The following is a 22,413-nucleotide window of genomic DNA, read 5'->3' on the forward strand; positions in this document are numbered from 1 at the left end:
AAAGAAAAATATTTTAAATGCAAAAATTAATAATCAAAGGCATCAAGGGACATATAAAAGAGATAACAAACCAGTTAATACCGAAATTGTATCATATAGTAAAACTCTTGGTATTTCTATCATTTGTATACGTATAATGTGTATTATTTCAGGTGTCACCCATAAACTAGTAAAATATTTACATCTCAATATCTTCTGGATTCAAAATAATCCTTGATAAATAAGTGTGCCTTAAATGCAAGGAAATACGCATTTTATCTTGAACTCGCCACGAATAGGCGTAGCTTCCCATGGGCTTTCCAGGGAACCACTGGCGTTCCATTCTGACTGAGAAGATGTGTAACAGTTACTTATCACATGACCGAGTCGACCTCCCTCTTCGTGTTCAGTAACGTGGAGCTCACGCCATCCTGCACACAGTCATATGGCAGTATCCCAGAATACCGTTTGCTGTTTAGAATAGGGTGGAGGGCTGTACTTCTTTGCACCTGCATTCTTCTTCCAGCTGGGTAGGATAGGCATGCTATCCTGTTTGCAAAGCCCCTTTTCCGTTTTCTGTCTAGCTTTTATTTCCTTGCACAAGCAACGCTTTTTCTCAATCATCTCAAGCATTGTATGGTCTCCATGAAACCACTGCATGCATGCCACCTAGCAAAAAAGAAAGAGTGAATACAGAAAAAAAATGGAAAGAAAGCAGATTTGTTTTGCACTGTGCTAGTAGTTGTTTTGAAAAATGTCAGCCATTTCTATATTTCTGAAATTCTTACAAAGCAAAATTAAGGCATATAAGTGCCAAACAAAATTTGTACTTCAATTATTAAACATTGAGATATTATGAAACAATAATTTAGGAGTGAATATTTTACCAATATGTCCTAAAAGTCCATGCTATGGAAATAAAATCTTCTGTAAAATTTTTAAGCCATTTGCCAAATATTGGGCTATTATTTTTATGTTAACTCCATTGTCTTATGGGTCTCAATATTCTAAGTTCAATTATTAGCATTACTTTTAAGAGAGACCTTATATGAATGTGATATGCTTTCATGAACATTTTTATTAGTAAAATAAAGCTTAACATTTGTTTATAAATAACATGGAATTTATACTTTTAATTATTCTTCTACCAAAATGAATTTCAATGTACATCCAATGCTTGGAATATAAACACTTAAGTAATTATTCTGCAAAGAAGTTTCACTATACATCTTGATGCTACAGCAAATGTTTAATTAGAATCATTGGTTTCTGCAATAATACTGATCCAGATCCTGAATAGTTCCAGAACTTCAAAGAACCAGATTTATCAGGTCAATTGGATACCAGGAGAAGATTCAGTGATGACTGTATATTGATACACATGTACCTACTACTGAACTGGTAAACACGGCTCCCAGGTGTGTGAGACCATGTCCACCAGTAACTGTTCTTTAGCACAGAGCTAGCAGGTTGAATCTGTCACAGAATAGCAGTGTGATTGAGACAGGAATCCAGGATGGAGATGCTTGCACTTAGTCATTTAAGCAAATCTAGTGTATGACTTCAGAGTTAAAATAGCTCACTTGGAGACACTAAATTTAATGATACAATTTTAGGAAATAATTGACAAATATTTATAACACTTTTTCTGGGGCTTCCCTGGTGGCTCAGTGGTAAAGAATCTGCCTGCCAATGCAGGAGACATGGGTTTGATCCCTGGGTTGACAAGATCCCCTGGAGAAGGAAATGGCAACCCACTCCAGTATTCTTGCCTGGGAAACATGAACAGAAGAGCCTGGTGGGCTATAGCCCATGGGGTCGCAAAAGAGTCGGACATGATTTAACCACTAAACAACAATTTAACGCTCTATACCGAAACCCATTCTAATTACTTGGCATAGTTTAATGCATTTATTCCTCACAAGGACAATGCTCTGAATTAAGTACTATTGATTACCCCATGTGTATGTTAGTTGCACAGTCATGTCCAGCTCTTTGTGATCCCATAGACTGTACTCACCAGGTTCCTCTGTCTATGGAATTTTCCAGGCAAGAATACTGGAATGGGTTGCCATTCCCTGCTCTAGGGGAATCTTCCTGACCCAGAGATTGAACCCAGGTCTCCTGCATTGCAGGCAGATTCTTTACCATCTGAGCTATGAAGGAAGCCCCTGTAATCCCATAATGAGTAAAATGAGACTTGGAGAGATTTAGTAATGCGCCTACGTTTACAGACACAAATGACAGGGTCAAATGTGAACCTAAGAGTTTATTTCAGCACCTGTGCCCTTAAAAACTACATGCTACTGGCTCTAGAGCATGTGAAACTGGAAAGGATTGAGAACGGTCAGTACGACACCCTCCATGAACGGGTGAGGAAGCTAAGTTTTCCAGAATTTATATATCTTGTCCAAACCAGGCAGGTAGGTTTTAATGTGAACAAGGCCAAATTGAATTCTCACAATTCTGAAGTCTTTATGGAAAGGACAAAATCTTGAGCTAGAAGTCAAAGATTCAAATTCTGAAACTTGATGAATTTCCATTGATCACCCCATTTCTCAGTTTCTTTTTCTGAATAACTGAATTGATAACATCTTCTTTTCAGAAGTTAGTTTAAAAATTAGATTGGGTAATGAAGTGAAGTAATTAAATAAAAACAAAACAGTGAAACATTGCCCTAGGATTATTATCCTAATACTGACAAATACCTAGCAACGGTTTTCCATACATGCTCTCTGCCATTCATGTGAAAAGAGCTCTACATATGTTATATTAATATTAAAGCCTCCCAGCCACACTGAAAGTTAGGGTCTAGTTACACATCACAAGTAAGAAAGATGAGACTTAGAAAGCTTAAGAAACTAGTTCAAGGAAGGTCATAGGTTACTATGTGATGCAAGTCTATATCAAATTCAGATCTGCTTGATTCCACAGTAAATCATCTTTCTACTACAGCAAGCTCCATCTCCTGAATATTATTTTAGATATTTTAATAATAATTGTTGTTGTATGTCCTACCATTTCCAGATGCTATTCAAAAATGCAAATGTATTTATAGCCTTATGAGTGAATAAAAACTGTTTGTCACGTAAATAAAATCAATGGCTTAAATTGATTAGCCAATAGCTTAGATTCCAGAGGGTGATTCTCTTGGGTAAATATCTTGTATGTAATAAGCTTAACTTGACATAGAGTTTCTTGAAAGGATGGGCTGTGTTTGACACCTTTTGGTGTCCTCTGGCCCCAAGCACAGGGCCCCGGCTATGGCTGTTCACTTTTTAAGTGAATTTCTGGGACAACAACCAACAGGTTTTTATCCCAACATGAGATTGTCAAAGTAGCTCATAATTTTTCAAAAGATTTGTAATATTTTAAAACATGATAATCTAAGCAATAAAAATACGATAACTCTATTTGGGTGGAAATACAAGCAAAATTTATTGAGTGACTATAAACTGTTATAAATGGAATTTATAATACAGAATTCTCAGAGGGCTAGCCCCAAATAGCATCCAACACAGTAGCCCCGACATGCAGAACAGAATCATTTAGCGCTCAATAAAAGTTTTAGAAATGGAGTGAAGCCACTATCACTGTACAGTGTTTGCTATTCTCAGAAAACTCTCAAGATAATTTCCTTTTTAGTAAATTCTCACTGGATTTCACATATCCCAATGAAATCACAAAACCTCCCATCTTCTTTAAGGTAAGATAGTTACAGCATCACTTCAATATTTGCATGGTATTTACTTGTCCATACAAACATTAAATCACTTATTATTTCCTTTAATTATTTTAGGGTGTGAATCAGTAGATGTAACTGAAAAATAAATTTTTTTCTGGATTCCTCTGACAACAGTGCCACCAATATATTTCATTTCACTTCATAGTTGTCATTACAGTTCATAAATGCATTATATTATTGAGAATAACTGTTTTCAGTCAATTAGTAGTTTATGCTATATAGGTATGTCAATTTAAGAATAATCCATTCTTTAAAAATCTAAAGAATAAGAATTTAAGAACTGAGTTATAAAATATGCTTTTTCATATTCATTGCATTTTTATTTTAGAATACTTACATATCACTTGATTGAGATATAATGGTTCAGAAGAGTACTAGTAGACAATCACTCTTGTTTTCCAGACTGACTCTGCAATATTAAACTATTTTCTTTTGGGGGTCCATTACACAGTCAGTAAAAATTCCATGACAAAGCACTGCCCAATGTATGAAAGAGGGAGAGGTATTCTAAGAGAATTCAGGTTCTTAGAAGATAGTAAAATTCATTTTTTAATTTTAAAGTTTAACAAATCTAACAAGTCTGGTACAGAATCTTCTCATGTTAAATTTGCTATCAATTTTTTTTCTCATTTAAAATACCACCCCCAAGTTGTTATTATGTTGCAGTAATATGACTAAATGAAGAATGAGATTCAGTTTGGGGGAGATAAATCTGCTTCTCATATTTACTTTTAAAGAAAACATGTTTTTGAAAATTTTGTCCTGAAGAGTACACATTCTTTTTAAATCCCCAAATTAAACTCAGTGTTAAACTCAATTGTCTATTGACATGGCCAAATTCCTTCCCCCTAAAATGTGTCCAAAAATTGTATTTCATTCTGATAGTATGTGTTAATTCATTACTTTAGGCATAACAAATAGCAAGTTTAGGCATTATATGAAGTGTGTGAGGAGTACTACCCATGGAAGTTATTGAGACTTTCCCATTTTTTTGGTCATCTAATTCTTCATATTTAATTTAAATTTAGCTGTAAAATTCCATTCCACTTCATACTATAGTTGAAAGAATTTTATGCTAATTTATAAATATTAATATTTAAAACTAATCCTAGTAAATAAACTCTAGTAGTTTAGTTCTTTAGGGGCTTCCCTGGTGGCTGAGATGGTATAGAATCTGTCTGCAATGCAGGAGACCCAGGTTAAATCCCTGGGTCAGGAAGATTCCCTGGAGAAGGGAATGGCTACCCACTCCAGTATTCTGGCCAGGAGAATTCCAAGAGCAGAGGAGCCTGGCAGGCTACAGTCTATGGGGTCACAAAGAGTCAGACACAACTGAGTGACTAACCATTCCTTAGTTATTCAATCAAGTGGTCTGTTTCTTATCTTTAATCCAAATGCATTTATTGTATGAAGAAGGAAGGAAAGAAAAAACAAATACACAAGCAAGTAAGCAAGCTCTGGGAAACAATTATTCAATTAGTATGAAAACACTTTTATATCTTGGACAAGATTTTCCTATTAGCAAGATTCAATAGAGACAATATTCTTGCCTAATTTCATGGAGATCAAATCAAATGAAGCTCCTCCTCAAGAAGATGAATCATAAATATACACCCCTCATGTGTAGGCTATACACATGACTTCTTTCCAAAAGGTACAATGTGGAAAGGAGGAGAAAATGAAGTTTACATGAAGAAACCTGTCAAACACCACCTACACCACACCAGGTCATCCACACTGATCAGTAATGTTGAGAGAATGCATCCGTGATATCACGTGATGAGAAGTGCACTTAATCTCTGTGGTCTTCCGCCTCTAAACCATAACTCCAATAGAATCATGAGAAAAACACCAGACAAGCCCAAATTGAGAGACATTCTACAAAATACCAGTCCAGTAATCCTCAAAACTGTCAAAATCACATAAAATAAGAAGAGTCTGAGAAACTCTCACAGTCTAGAAAGGGTCAAAGAAACACGATTGAAATGAATTAATACGGTATCATTGAAGAGATCCTGAAACTGGCTGATCAAATCTAAGGCAATTCAAATAAGGTATGGTTTTAATAACAATGTATCAATATTGAGTTTTTAGTTGTGACAAAAACACCCTAATACTGTAAGGTAACAACAAAAGGGGAAACTGAGTGTGGGGTATGCAGGAATCCTCTCTGGGTTCTTTGCCACTTTTTGGTAAGTTCAAAACTATTCTAAAATTCAAAAAATATATATTTTAAGAAGTGACATGATAGGATCACATTCTTTCCAAAGAATAAGTAACTGTATCTTTCATTCTTTAGAGGGAAGCAATGCGGTATAATAGAAGAATTAAATGACTTGACTGGGATCTTGATTGTTGTGCAACCTTGAAAAGTCATGTGTCTTTCTCAAGTTGTATGTACTTCCTATACACATTATATATGTATATATGTACATAATTCATATATACACAGTATGTACACTTGAATATACTTTATATATATATATAAAATGCATATTTATGCACCACATTGCACAAGGTTACAGGAGGCAGTTAACTATCACATGCAAGAGATTGAAAAACAGTAAAGTCCCATACATCATTCATGGTCTTATCTACTGATTCTTCAATGCATCGAGAATAACATAAATGAGGAGTTTTAATTCACTTCAATAATTACTTTCTCTAAAAGAACAATCAAGTACTTCCTGATATTGAGTACATTTTATCCCCAAAGCAAGGAAATAGTGAGACTATCCAATAAACAAATCTCTATAATGTTTAACTAAACTATTCAATTTTTCAAAACATGTAAACCATAAGAGAAAATAATACTCTGAGTAAAGACATGGAACATTTTAATATTAAAAATGATACAAGAATTAAGCTGATGCAAGCATATCTATCTCTACTGATTTTGATTTTTATACTTCATGAATAAACACATTTAAAAAAATCATTGAAGATTTTTGAGCAGGTGTGATGTTCGCTTTGACATAAAGTTTGGCTGTAAGCTTGAAGATTTGAGAATTAAATTTAATTCCTTAAATAATAGACACACCATCAATACTAATTTCCAAAAACTCTGGTGCAGGGGGAGAGGGGCATTTATCAGTTCCATGTTGCTCTCTTTGTCCCAATTTCTATTACCTGGGTAGCTCATTTTCTAAGAAATCATTGTTGCCAACTCTGTAATGACCTATATGGTAAAATATTCTAAAAAAGAGCAGATATATGCACATGTATAACTGATTCACATTTCTGTACAAGAGACACTAACACAACACTGTAGAAGTAATATACTCTCCAAAAAAATTAATTAAAAAAAAGAAATTATCGTTTCCAGTATGAGGAGTATAAGCGTTAGTCTAGCTGAAAAGGAAGTTAGATTCTCAAATTTATCTGAATTTTCTCTTCACCTTGGAGAAAAATTTCTCCAGGAGAGCACGGATAACATTAGTGGGGCCTCAAGAAAGAGCAGGCATGAGGCCAGCTGGTATGATTTGAGAAGGGGAAGCAACTTCTTCCGGAATTACAGAAGGGAGAAGGACTTTCACCTCTGCTGTTTTCTGTTCTTCGGAGTCACAGGTCAGCCAGAGGTGATAGTGCTCTCATTGAAAACATTCTTCCTCTCCCATTTAGTGGGCAAAGAGATTGATTCTTTATTTAACACATGTACATAGAATAAACATGCAAGTAGCACGGATTTTTTTATATTATCTTCAGGATAACAGACAGAGGTTGGCCAACTACAGCACATTTCCCAAGTAAAACCCATTGCCTTTTTTAGTACAGGACATGTTGGCACCCTAAAGAAGGCTAAACACTGAAGAATTGATGATTTCAAATTGTGGTGCTGAAGAAGACTCTTGAGAGTCCCATGGACAGCAAGGAGATCAAACCAGTCAATCCTAAAGGAGATCAACCCTGAATATTCACTGGAAGGACTGATGCTGAAGCTGAAGCTCCAATAGTCTGGCCACCTGATGTGAAGAGCCGACTCACTGGGAAAGACTCTGATGCTGGCAAAGATAGAGGGCAGGAGAAGAGGGTGACAGAGGATGAGATGGTTGGATGGCATCACTGACTCAATGGACATGAATTTGAGCAAATTCTGGGAAATAGGGAAGAACAGGAAGCCTGGTGTGCTGCAGTCCATGGGGTCAAAAAGAGTCAGACATGACTTTCCAACTGAACAACATGTTGGGACTCATACCACATGACCCATAAAGGCCAAAGTATTTCTTGTCTAACTCTTTAAAGAAAAAGTTCTCTAGGTTACTAAGTAAATGTCCAATTAATGCTTACAGTGCCTAAAATGCCTAATATTAACCTTAAGAAATGCCTGATGAGAAACCAAAAAAGGTAAAATCAATATTAGTACTATAAAAGGGCTAACACAAAATCAAGAGCATTGACTCATATGCACTTACAATATTTTTCATATCAAATGTGGCCCATTTGGTGAATCATAAAGGATGAGACAGATTTAAAATCAACTCTGACAACTAGTGTAAAGAAATTATCTGGGCCCACTGACTACACATTTTACCATTTCATCATTATAAGAAAGGTCAAACTTTTCTTTTAATAACCCTGAAGTAGTTATTTGTTTGTCTGTGATACGTCACACTGGTGATTCAACTTCAATATAAAAGTTGCCTAGAGAACTTTTTAAATAATATTTTGGTGAACTGTACTTCTTTTCTACTTTTCCAAACATATTTTAGAAAGAAGGGATCATCCTTCCATAGCATAGGCAGCAACATAGACCCTAAATAAACCTTTGGAAATTGATATAAAACAAAAATTAGAAAGGTTATAATTATCTGCACTTGTCAGCAAATTCAATAATTGTTTTATTACTTATTGGCTAACAAGTTATCAAACCCATGTTCCTTGATCATTATACAGAATGGAAAAAAAATGTATTTTTCTTTGATTTAGTAAGGCTTACTCATGTATGTATGTATGTATGTATGCATCTACCTATCTCTGCCTATGTATTTGTGAAAAATAATTGAAAGCACACAGAGGTGACCCAACATCACAGAATTTTCTATGGTAAATATTAAATGGTGCCATCAAATAATGCGGCTCACCTCACTCTGCATAACAGTTCTAGGTTCATTCACCTCACTAGAACTGACTCAAATGTGTTCCTTTTTATGGCTGAGTGATATTCCATGGACACATGCACTGAAACTTCCCCATCCATTCATCTGTCAAAGGACATCCAGGTTGCCTTCATGCACTAACTATTGTAAACAGTGCTACAGTGAACACCGGGATACAGGTGACTCTTTCAGTTATGGATTTCTCAGAGTATATGCCCAGTAGTGGGGCTGCTGGGTCATATGGTAGTTCTATTCCTATATTAATGCATATATGTGGAATCTAGAAGGGTGGCACTGATGAACTATTTGCAGGGCAGAAATAGAGGAGCAGACCTTGGACACAGTGGGGAAAGAAGGGATGGGGGTGAATTGAGAGTAGCACAGAAACATATACATTACTGTGAGTAAGATAGCTATTGGGACGTTACTACCATAAGTAAAATAGATAGCTATAACACAGGGAGCTCAATGCAGTGCTCTGTGACAACCTACAAGGGTGGGATGGGATGGAGGAGTGGGAGAAGGTTCATGAGGTAGGGGACATATATAAATGTAGAGCTGATTCATGTTGTAAGGCAGAAGCCAACACAGTATTGTAAAGCAGTTGTCCTCCAATTAAAAACAAATTTAAAAATTAATCCATGTGACTTTATGAGTACTTATGTGCTGCACGCGGAATCGCTTCAGTTGTGTCCGACTCTTTGCGACCCTGTGGACTGTAGCCAGGCTCCTGTGTCCATGGGCTTCCCCAGGCAAGAATACTGGAGTGGGTTGCCATGCCCTCCTCCAACAGATCTTCCTGACCCACTGATCAAACTTGCATCTCCTGCGGCTCCTGCCCTGCAGGCAGATTCTTTACCACTGAGCCATCAGGGAAGCCAATAATTACTTAAAATACTATTAGTTCTACTTTGAAAATTACAAATTCAAGGTCAGGAAGATGATTCCACCCTAAATGAATTTGTTTCTCTTTTTTCATGAAGGCTGGAATGAAGTTAATTGAACAGGAAAGTATGAAATATCAAAAGTAAAAAAAAAAAAGTACATAATATAATTGTGCAGAACAAAAAGAGATAATATAGATGTGCAATATTTTTTAAAAAGCAGATAATGTAAGTTTACAAAACCAAAAAAGCAGGTACTTGTCAGTTCCATAGACCTGGATTTTATCTTGACTTTTAATCTCACTTGGTGATGTGCAAGTTACTTATCTGGTTCTTTTGCTTGAGATATTCTGAGAATTAAAGGTTATATTTGAAATATTCCTAGCTTTTAAACTTCTATGACAGCATTTGAAATGATAGCACCCTTAGGATAACTTAAGCATTTCCCATAGTTTTATGCCTATGCTTTTATTCATCTTTAACTCTGATATGTTATTTTTTAAATTGTTCCTTTGTACTCTTCCCTCACTTGTCAGCACTGTTGATTTAGAACCTATGGTATATGAAAGAGTTATTTAAAAAGTGTATACCTAAGGTATATGTAAAAATTTCAGGTTTTATTTAAAATGGTCTAAATTTAGCTTTGAGATATCTATTGATAAAATTAGAATAATCTCCACCTTTCTTTTTCTAGATCTGAAGATCTGCCTCAGTATACAATCTCTGATCAGCTCTAAGATACATCACATGCTGGTATTTTAAACCACATATGCTATTTTACATATCTGTGCTGGTTTTTATGACCAATTATGTAAAACTCACTCATCATAAAGATTTTTAAATTGTAAGTTAATAAGCCTTACAATTGCAAGTCTATAAATAGAGTTTCAAGTTAATATAGATTGTCCATGTCCTCTGCCCGCAAAACGAGGGAAACATCTAACTCTTCAGTTTTAATATGATGTCCTTTAAACAAGACCCACAGGTCACTTTTAAGGACAGAGGTTGGTCTGAACTATTCTGCTAAACAATGACAATCACAGCTGTCCCCAAGCTCCGCCAATACACTGTGCATCCTTCTACAACACACCAATACAATTTTTATGTGCATGTTTGATTTCCTTCTTTCTTAGGGGACAGCCTAAGTGGGTAAAATGAATATCATGGCCTGGTTTTACCACTTATTACTTATGAGATCTGGGACAAGTCATATAATCTTCCTGAGACCTTGGTTCTTTAGCTTTGAAATAAAAATAATAAGACCTTAGGTTTGTTGGGAGAAGCACAGCTAATAAGTTAACATCTACCTCAAGGTGAATACAAAAATACAAGCTCCTCTACAAGGTGGCTCAGTGGTAAAGAGTGCGGGTTTGATTCCTTGGTCGGGAAGATCCCCTGAAATAGGAAATGGCAACGTGCTCCTGTATTCTTGGCAGGAGAATCCCATGGACAGAGTCGGACACAACTGAGCGACTGAGCACCCACACCCCTCATAGACTGGGTACAGACACCGCTAGTGAGCTCTTTGGGGGCAGGGGAGGGTTCCGCAGTAAATCACCACACCCTTAGCCTTTAGCACTAGGAAGTATGTCATAAAAACTCATGCAAGGAACGAATGAATAAGCAAGGGGATGACTAGAAGACCAATGCTCCGGTCGTGTCCAGCTCTTTGTGACCCCATGGGCTATACAGTCCATGGAATTCTCCAGGCCAGAATACTGGAGTGGGTAGCCTTTCCCTTCTCCAGGGGATCTTCCCAACCCAGGGATTGCACCCAGGTCTCCAGAATTGCAAGTGGATTTTTTACTAGCTGAGCCACAGTTGAAGCCCAAGAATACTAGAGTGGGTAGCCTATCCCTTCTCCAGCAGATCTTCCCTACCCAGAAATCGAACCAGCGTCTCCTGCATTGCAGGTGGATTCTTTACCAACTGAGCTATCGGGAAAGCCCTATTTCAGGAAAGGAGTTTTGGAAATCTTTGATTTATTGAATGATTTGATCCCACTTTGGCTCAACTGAATCCAATAAATATCCCAAATTTTACAAGGTTTAAAGAATATATTTCTTGGGACTTTTCAGCCATAGAAATCATCTAATGTTAAATTCAGTCCTCAATGTCATATGAGTCACAGTCTGGGTGTTCTATAGTTGAAATTATCCTGGGGTGTTTGAATCCTTGGGGTCTCAAGGATTTGAATTCTGGGGTCTCAGAATCCTTGACACTTTGGCTCAGATTAATGATGAACTGAGGCTCCCTAAACCTTAATATGCTTTCAGCTCCCCTTAGGAATTCATTAAAATCAAATTCTTAGGCATTAAGACCCTGATGCTGGGAAAGATTGAGGGCAGCAGGAGAAGGGGACGACAGGGGATGAGATGGTTAAATGGCATCACCGACTTTATGGACATGGGTTTAGGTGGACTCCGGGAGTTGGTGATGGACAGGGAGGCCCGGCGTGCTGCGGTTCATGGGGTCGCAAATAGTCCGACAGGACTAAGCAACTGAACTGAACTGAACTGATACCTAGAGATCCTGAATCTAAGTTTTAGATAAGGCGGGTTTCAGACAACTGCATTCAAATGACCCAAAATACAGTTAATTCTGTTCCATAAATTTTTCTCAAATTTGCCATCATCTTTTACATTTTCAGGTCATTTCCTGGACTCAGTTCAATTCCTCGACTAATAAGATTGTCTCTAATGTTCCATTTCTTGGCTACTTCTCATCCACCATCCACACTTCTGCCCAAGTGCTCCCTGCGAAGCCCCCACCGTGTCATGTTAACTCAATGATTCCCCCTTTACCTACACAAAATAGTAAATGCCCCACATCCATCACAATGAGCTTCAGTGTTGTCTTTGCCAGTTAATTAATTTCGTTGTCCTTGTTTAGTTGCCCAGCCATGTACTACTCTTTGCGACCCCATGGATTGAGATTTTCCAGATAAGAATCCTGGAGTGGGTTTCCATTTCCTTCTCCCAGGGATCTTCCCAAGCCCAGGAACAAATCCATGTGTCCTACCTATGTCCACTGCATTGCAGGCAGATTCTTTACCGCAGAACCCCAGGGACGCCCCATCCATTTGCTTCCTACTCCAGTCATAAGCAACTGCTCAAAACTCACCCAACACCACAGGCATGCTACTTGATCATATTTTTAGCTCAAGCTGTTTCCTCATTCTGGAACTCTCATTCTCCCAGCAGCCTCATCCTTTATGTAAAATTCCACTGACACTTTTAAAGTTGAGCTAAATGTAGCAAGAATCCATTGAGAGATCCTCTGTGACTCACTGCCAGGCTGGCTTATTGCTGGAGTACATCTACTCATTCATTCACTTACTGAAATCAGCAGCCCTCTTACACCGTGCTATGAATACTGTGTTTATTACAAGTTTTGCACAAGATTCTGAACTTCTGAAAAGTGGAGATCTTGTTTACACTATTTTTGTAACCCTAGAATCCTGAGTTACTACTGAAAAAAATTCCACAATGTTTTAAATAGTTAAACTTCACTGAAATAATACTTCAAAGTGATAGTTTGAGAGGTACATTTTTTTCACTACATTTTTCTGATTATAAAGGTAATACACATCTATTCTACAAAAGAGGGTAATAATAATATAACAAGGAAAATTATCTGATGCCACCATACAAAAAAGTAGCATATTTCTTCACATAAATTATATATACATATAATGATATTTGATATGATAAGCTCCCCTAGTAGCTCAGTTGCTAAAAAATCTGCCTGCAATGCAGGAGACATGGGTTCAATCCCTGGGTCACGAAGATCCCCTGGAGAAGGAAATGGCAACCCACTCCAGTACTCTTGCCTAGAGAACTCCATGGACCGAGGAACCTGGAGGGCTACAGTCTATGGGGTTGCAAAGAGTCGGACACGACTGTGTAACTAACTTTCACTTTTTTTTTTAATAGGGATATTTATGTATGTATAAAATATCTTTTTTTAAACTTGGGATTATAGAGTATTACTATATCCTCACACTTTCCCCAATATTACAGTCTTAAATTCTTTTTTCAAGACATGTTAATAAAGGCAAATTATTCACTATGAATATCTTTATTTAGTCATTTTATAATTGCTCACATCTGATTGACTTTCCTTTCTTAAATGTAATAAATAATGTTTCAATGCTTTATGATTTTTTCTGCCATGAAGCCATTCAAACAGTAATTCTCAAGTCAAAAGGTCAAAACATTTTAAGGTTCTGGATATAGACATAGCCTATTTGTCTTCCAGGAAAGTTGAACTATTTTCCATTCCCATAGCAGGATGGTACTCATATCACATTTTTATTTGCATTGAGTTGTGCTACCAAAATAAAAAGCAAGGAAACAAACAAAAATATTTTTTTCTGCATTCTATGCATCTAAAACAATGCTTTGATTTTAATATTTACTTTCACTAATATTGAGTTGAATGGATATAGATATTTCTCAAATGTTTGATAATAGAAGAGTTAATCTATAGCCTTATTTTCTGTTTTCTTCTATAAAGATAGTTTTACTTACTAATTTTTGTATTTTAATTTAGGTACTTATATACTATTTATATTAATAATATCCAATATTTAGCACTTTTAAATTAGTCATTTATGTTATTACTAAAAGAATGTGAATGAATGTGAAGTCACTCAGTTGTGTCTGACTCTTTGCGACCCCATTGACTGTAGCTTACCAGGCTCCTCCATCCATGGGATTTTCAGGCAAGAGTACTGGAGTGGGGTGCCATTTCCTTCTCCAGGAGATCTTTCCGACCCAGGGATTGAACCCGGGTCTCCCACATTGTACGCAGAGGCTTTACCATCTGAGCCACCAGGGAAGCCTCATTATTATTAAAGATGCTTCTAATTTTAAGTAGTAAAACCTGTTAATTTTTTCAAAATTTCTCCAGTTTTTATTCTTCAAATTTCCTGACATTTTGATAACATATAAATATAACTGTTACTTTCTTCAGAGTTTATGGTTTTATTGTATTCTTCAATTCACTTTTATTTCATTTGTTTATGTTCTTCTTTGTTACCAAAAGTACATTGCTTATGAAGAGAAAATATATTTAATAAGAAAAATGATACAAAAGGTAAAACAATAAAAGGGAAAATTTTGCATTTTAATTTTTCATGAAGTGAGAATCTACTTTTATTTATTCCATGTACCTAATCAATTGTTCAAGCATATATATATATGTGTGTATATATATATATGTGTGTGTGTGTGTATATATATATATATATATCCATCATAGTGGTTAAGTCATATTTCAATTTTTAAAATTCTGTACTATAATCTCATTTTATAAGGTACTAGCTAATATAAAACTTTCAATCACTACAATATGTATATCAGTTCTACCTTAAGGAAAATAATATCTAAGGGGAAAAAAATTACTTCTCCTCTTCAAATTACCCTGGTATAATCATTATCTTTTTGAAACATAAATCTATATGAATGCACATATATACACACAATCCATCTTTTGCAAAAAATACTCTTTCATTTCCTGGCTTTAAATGATTCATATAATGGAAAACTATAGTTTTCCAGGTTGCAATGTATTACACCAAAGTCTTCAGAAGTGTTTCACTTTGGAAAATATTTAGCAATTGTGTTTAAAAAAGTCATTGTTTGTCATTGCTTAGTCACTAAGTTATGTCTTATTCTTTTGCGACCCCTTGGACTATAGACAACCAGGCTCCTCTGTCCATGGGATTTCCCAGGCAAGACGGCTGGAGTGGGTTGCCATTTCCTTCTCCAAAAGAATCATTACATTTCATTAAAAGAAAATAAAAGTCTGTTTTGAAACTGTTTGGCATCTGACCATATGATCAAACACATGCACACATGAATATATATGCACACAAACATTTTATGTATAGCCATAAACATAAATATGTATATATGTATAAAAGTATAGATCATACATTTTTGTGTATAAGTATGTATCTGTGTATTTGTGCATATGTGTATATAACAGACAAGTATGATTAAATTATTGAAACCTATAGGTTTCAAAAAACAAAAGAAAAAAATATTGCTGAAATAATATATGTGTCTTTAATGTCACTAAAAGGCTTCCCTGGTGACTCAGTAGTAAAGAATTCGCCCGCAATGCATGAGACTCAAGTTTGATCCCTGGGTTAGGAAGATCCCCTGGAGGAGGAAATGGCAACCCACTCTGGTATTCTTGCCTGGGAAATCCCATGGACAGAGGTGCCTGGCAAGCTACAGTTCATCGGGTTGCAAAAGAGTTCAACGTGACTTAGCGACTAAACAATAACAATGCTACCGAAGAAAAAATACTATGCTAAAGTTAATAAAATCTCATATGTTAAGATTCTTGATTGATCTCAAGGAATGACCTCAAAAAATCCTTGAATGATTTTTAAAAAGTTCAAAAATAAATTAGCAAGTTATACTAACCTTTGATCAAGTGACTTTGGAATGAAGGATTGTCACAATCTAAGTATTAATCATAAGAACATCAACAATGTAATAATAGCAGCAAGCATTATTTATTTTACATAAACTATGTTCCAGACACCGGACTGGCACTTCACATATATCAATTCCTATAGAGCTTAATAACTATATAAGCTTGTTATTTGTTAGCTGATAAGTTGAGGCTTAAAGTGGTTGAATAATTTGTATAGTATCATATTCCTAACAGAAGGCAGAACTAGAATTAGAATTCTAAACCAAATATACCAAATGCTTAAGTCTGTGCCCTTACTAGTACACTGGATTGTCTCACAGCTAATTCTGATTAAAGTGGCCCACATTGAAAACACACACACACACACACACACACACACACACACACACACACAATCGTCAGGGTACCCTCACTTCACATAGCCAGTAACATGTGAAAGCATGCTGTATTAAATAAAGGTGGTAAAATTTGCAGCTGAAATATTACAGGACTTATACACGATCAAAACTTTGGGGGAGGGGTGAAACTCTGATCTTATTACTTGTTATACGTGTCATAATTGTCATCATACCCCCCTCTCATCTATATGATTATCAAGACCATGGGCACAATAACCATAGCACCGCATCTCAGTGAGAAAAGCACTGTGTGTTTGCTTTTTCAACTTGCTTCATTTCACTTTAGCCTCACAATAGCCCTGTGAGCATCATATTCTAGGTGAGAAGATCAAGTTCAGAAGAGGTTAAAGCTCACTTAGCAATCTCTAGAGACAGATTCCATATGGGTGTGAAAATTATTAATAGAGTAGAACACGTCATCTTCTTCCTGGGTGGGACCCTCTACCCATAGCTCAGGTTCCTTGCCTCTAATCCATAGGAATACATTCATTCATCCTCAGAATACTTTCACTTGGTTATATTTAATATCACAGAGATAAACTGCAAAGATAGTTCTCTGTCTTCACTTCCTCCCTCCTGGCTTCCTTCTAAAAAAAGTTATTTCTCAAACATCTAATGGATGGAGCATTCTGGCTGGAGATGTGTCCAAGTGATAAATAGTAACAATTTCATTAAGGATAAGAACAATGGGTGAATTCCCTGGTGGTTCAGTGGTTAGGACTCCACGCTTTCACTGCCAAGAGGGCAGGTTCAATCCCTGGTCAGGGAACTAAGTACCAAAAGCCAAGTAGCATGTCCCCCCACAAAAAAAGAAGTGCTCCTTTCTCGTTATTTAAGAATACCTCCATCTCATCTCATTTTCAGACTGCTTACTCACTGGTTGTATTTCTGTTTGTGTTTTGAGAATATATTACCTGCTCTGTATACTTCATCAAGGGAAGCCTTCTGAAGGTATTTTCTTTTTTACTTCATCAACCACAACTCAGGTTCATTTCAGGAAGCACGTTACCCTCAGTTTCATGGCAACAAACAATATAATGGTCCTTCTACACACATTTATATACCTCTCCAAGTATATTCACAAGTATAGTAAAATGTTAGTGTCTCCTTATTGAGTTACATAAAAGCGTTAGCTGATTCAATGAGTGGCATTAGGAGGAAAAGTCCAAGAAACACTGCACAAAGGGAAAAGACCAAAGGTGGTTTTTCATAACACCATGAAAGAAGATGCTAATTGCATCAAACCATCATTTAATAAATTTTTCACTGTAGCAGAAGTTTGAGAAGAATAAAATTTCAACATCAGAATGAAGGCTTAAGCATTTAAAATGCACCACATTTTTATATAACAAGATGACAGCTATGTGCAAAGCAAATTGTCAAAAATTGGATGCTAACTTTGTATCTCTTATGAACACATACAAAATGCTCAGTGGTAACTGAATGTGATTTGGCACACACACGTTCTGTGGTGAAAGACTATGGTCAAATATACAATGAAAAACTGCCCATCATCCATTCAGGTGTGTGAGATGTGGTACATGCATCTCTATCCATATGTAGAAGCACATATATACAGGTATAAGAAGTGGATTCATTTGTGTAGGGTATAGAAAAATGCAATGACTTTGAGAAATGTTCATAACATTGCATGAGAAAGAGTTGATTTATGATATATTTCTCAAATGTCTGAAATTGTCTTAAAGTGTTGCTACATTAAAATCTGTATACACTTGTAAGGGACATGTAACATAAGCTTAAATCATATACGATTTGATATATGACATTCCCATATCAAAATGCAAGAAGAGGCTTTACAGAGGAAAGTTGATTTATGTCCAAATATCAAAAATATTATGTCTGTGTCTGCAAGCAGGACCATGTATTATCTTAAAATACAGATATAGACACAAATATATAGACATATATATGTATATATAACTTGATTTGACTTTTACTATTTTGTGATCATGAATTCTTTACCCTTAGAAAGTAAAAAGACTATAGAAAAATTATGATACATTTTTCTCAACAAAAAAGGCACAGCATATTCCTCAGCAATTAAATCTAATAATGACTACAATCTTAGCTGCTAATTGATTAAATGAATTGTTTGTAATAAGAAAACCTCTGAGCAGGTTTCAGAATTAATTTATGTTTCTAAATGAGCAAGAACTTTCTAAGTAGAACGCCTTAAAAAGACATTCCCTGAAGGAGCAAACAGTATTACAAGATAAAACTCAATTACAACAAGTGTATTGATGTTTTTCACAAAGTATATTCTCTTAATCACTTACATTAGCATTAAGTTAATTTCAAGTTTAATTCCATTAGAAAATATTGGTTTTTAATTGTTCAGACTGACTTGACCACAGATAAATTAAGGAGTGTCACATCTCAGTAGACATTTGTTTTATCTAGCAAACGAAAGGGAAGTTCAGAGACAACCAGAATAAATTAATTCTCAAAGAACAGTTTTAAACATCCTTGGCAGAGCTAACATTTTCATATCTTGTAACTTTGGCTAGATCTGAGAAAGTATGTAAAATATATTTTTCTTCTGTAGAACACATTGCCCAAAAGGAGTGTAACTTTGTCATAGAAAGAGAAATGAGTTGTGGATCCTAATAATTCCATCCTGAAGTCAGCTTTGCTGTTTACTCGCTCTGGTAAGTCACTCACTTGTCTTGGCCTCAGGTTAGAAAGGACTGGGAGGCAAAAAATGTGAATGCAAGGTCGCTTCAGTTTCACAGGTGTATGTTACATACAGTGCACAATATTTTAAAGTTTTGAAACTATAAAAAATCATTAGATTATAAAGAAAGAGAATGGGAGAGAAAACAGAGGAGAAAAGGAGATGGCCGGGGAAAATTCACCTGGAATGTGGCTTCTCTTGAAAAATCAGAGAAACATGGTAACAACTGGCTAGGGCTGTTTTCTTTCCTCTCTTTAAATAGGCTGGAAATAGAACTGCCATATGACCCAGCAATCCCACTTCTGGGCATACACACCAAGGAAACCAGATCTGAAAGAGACACACGCACCCCAATGTTCATCACAGCACTGTTTATAATAGCCAGGACATGGAAGCAACCTAGATACCCATCAGCAGACGAATGGATAAGGAAGCTGTGGTACATATACACCATGGAATATTACTCAGCTGTTAAAAAGAATTCATTTGAATCAGTTCTAATGAGATGGATGAAACTGGAGCCCATTACACAGAGTGAAGTAAGTCAGAAAGATAAAGAACATTACAGCATACTAACACATATATATGTAATTTAGAAAGATGGCAATGATAACCCTATATGCAAAATAGAAAAAGAGACACAGATGTACAGAACACACTTTTGGACTCTGTGGGAGAAGGCGAGGGTGGGATGTTTCAAGAGAACAGCATCGAAACATGTATATCATCTATGGTGAAACAGATCACCAGCCCAGGTTGGATGCATGAGACAAGTGCTCGGGCCTGGTGCACTGGGAAGCCCCAGAGGGATTGGGTGGAGAGGGAGGTGGGAGGGGGGATCGGGATGGGGAATACATGTAACTCTATGGCTGATTCATGTCAATGTATGACAAAAACCACTACAGTATTGTAAAGTAATTAGCCTCCAACTAATAAAAATAAATGGAAAAAAAAAGTGAAAGCGAAAAAAAAAATAGGCTTGTTTGTCCAGCTCAACTGCCATGCGTGCTTAGTCGCTCTGCCGTGTCCAACTCTTTGCAACCCCAAGGACTGTAGTCCACCAGGTTCATCTGGCCATGGGATTTCCCAGGCAAGAATACTGGAGCAGGTTGCATTTCCTTTTCCAGGGGATCTTCCCAACCCGAGGATTGAAACTGTGTCTCCTCTGTCTCCCGCATTGCAGGCAGATTCTTTACCCACCGAGTCATTACGGAAGCCTCCAGTTTAACTTGGTCCCATGTAATTCAAAGCTGAGACAAAACACCAGTTGTCATTTTTCACTTCCCTAGGAAGAATACTTTCATTTGAAAGAAAAATATTTTCTGTTCTGTTGATTCTATCAAAGTGAGAAAGTACCCATTGCCAATGCCTCCTAGGCAGCTGTGGGCATTGGGGTCTATGACTCTGTAACTTCACCATCTAAATAAACTTCTTTTCATTCTATGATTTCAAGTCTGAGCCACATGGACCTAAAGTCTAAAGCCTTTCATCCTAATTCAAAATCATCACTTATGCCCCAAGTAATCAAAATAACCTGTGTAATTAGACTCCAATTACTCTGTGGTCAACATTACAAGGATTTATAATCGGACTCTAATCCAATTATAATTGGATTTCCTCAAAAGAAGTTGGCCATTTTCCTTTTAGCCAAATTCATCCAAATCTTCATGGAGTCAGTATGGAAAGGCAGGAAAAAATGAGCACCTTGTACAAGAAACCCAAAATCAGCTTAAGAGCAAGCAGTTTCCTTGCAAAGCCAACAGTTCAGTAGAGGGTTTCCTTCTTTGTTGCCTAATTCATGTCCTCCACCTCAATTTCTTTTATCCTGCTTCCCACGCTGCTTACTGACTGCCCAAGGAAACATCCTTCAGGGCAGCTAAAAACAAGGTGTCATGGAATCACCTAACTAAATTCTGGAAGAGGCATGGGCTGTAAGATGTGCTCTAAAGCAGTGGTGCCCAAAGTTTTTGGCACCAGGGACTGGAGCAGGGTGGGGCAGGATGGGGGGTGGGGTGGGTGAGAGGCAGTTTCCAGCTGATTCAAGTACATTATATTTATTGTGCACTTTATTTCTATTATTACTACATCAGCTCCACCTCAGAACATCAGGCCTTATATCATGGAGGTTGGGGACCGCTGCTCTACAAAGATAACAAGCAAGGGCTTCCAGTGGAGGTTCAAGTTGAGCGTCATGAAATCTGATTTCCGGAATTAAAGTCTCTTATGTGCTGTTAACTCACTTCTCGGGAGGGCAATTTGGTCATTTTTGCTCATTTGAAAACTAAAGGAAATTTCTTTTATTCAATGGTAATTTATGTTATAACAATTGAGGAAATCAGCTCATTTAAAATCACCTTTTCTAAAGTAATATTCAAGAGGTTCTCTAATTGTGAAAAACATACACTCTTTCAACCTGAAAGCTATTACCTATAAAATGGCTCTGCTATCCCAGATCTTCTCAGCTTCTGTATTTCAAAGAATCACGAATGGGCTGCAGTATCATTCTCCACTGTACATAAGGAACAACTTATGCTCAGAGGTAGAATCAAAGCTAAAACATAAAGCAATAAAATCCTTGTGGGTGAGAAATGGAATATTTCCTGCCATATTAGTAAACAAAGAATGTCACAATCATCAGTGGTTGCAGCCACCATGGATGGTGAGCTAGAGAACCCTGAGGAAACTCAGGAGGGCAAGAATACCTGCCATCTAGCAGACACCAGACTACAGCCGCTCCCTAAGGTGAGCCCTGAGAAAACTCAGGATGTGAAAAATAGGATACCAGTCCCAGATAACTGAGGTGCATATCAAAGGAAGGATTTTAGTGAGCCCAGATTCTTGTATCTTCCCATACAAAGCAAAGCACTAAAGTCCTTAAATTGAGATATCTGCTTTTTCCTAAATTAATAATAATCCTTTGACCACCTGCCCTTTGTTGCAAAACTTCCATATAACCTGTCTCTCCCCATCACCTCCTCAGAGCACTTCTCCCAGGATTACTTAAGATGCTGCTTCCTGGGCTTGAAGTCCTAAAAATTCCCATCAAATAAAAGATAACTCTCAACTTTCGGGTTGTTAATATTTTTATTTTGTTGATACAGGAAATGGTTCTAGGATTGTCCCTGCATCTCTGCCATATCATGCTGCCCTCATTCACAAGTCA

General features: G+C 36.6%; 1 protein-coding gene across 1 annotated transcript in view; it reads right to left on the reverse strand.

Annotated features, from left to right (window-relative positions):
* Nucleotides 1-420: 420 nt before the first annotated feature.
* The window catches only part of NYAP2 (neuronal tyrosine-phosphorylated phosphoinositide-3-kinase adaptor 2), a 288,126-nt gene continuing 266,133 nt past the window's right edge, over nucleotides 421-22,413 (reverse strand). The window contains exon 6 of the mRNA XM_065927627.1: nucleotides 421-648. Within this exon, the coding sequence (XP_065783699.1) occupies nucleotides 421-648 (228 nt within the window). The remainder of the gene's footprint in view (nucleotides 649-22,413) is intronic.

This window comes from Muntiacus reevesi, chromosome 3 (assembly GCF_963930625.1).
Source record: "Muntiacus reevesi chromosome 3, mMunRee1.1, whole genome shotgun sequence".
In the NCBI taxonomy this organism is placed as follows: Eukaryota; Metazoa; Chordata; class Mammalia; order Artiodactyla; family Cervidae; genus Muntiacus; species Muntiacus reevesi.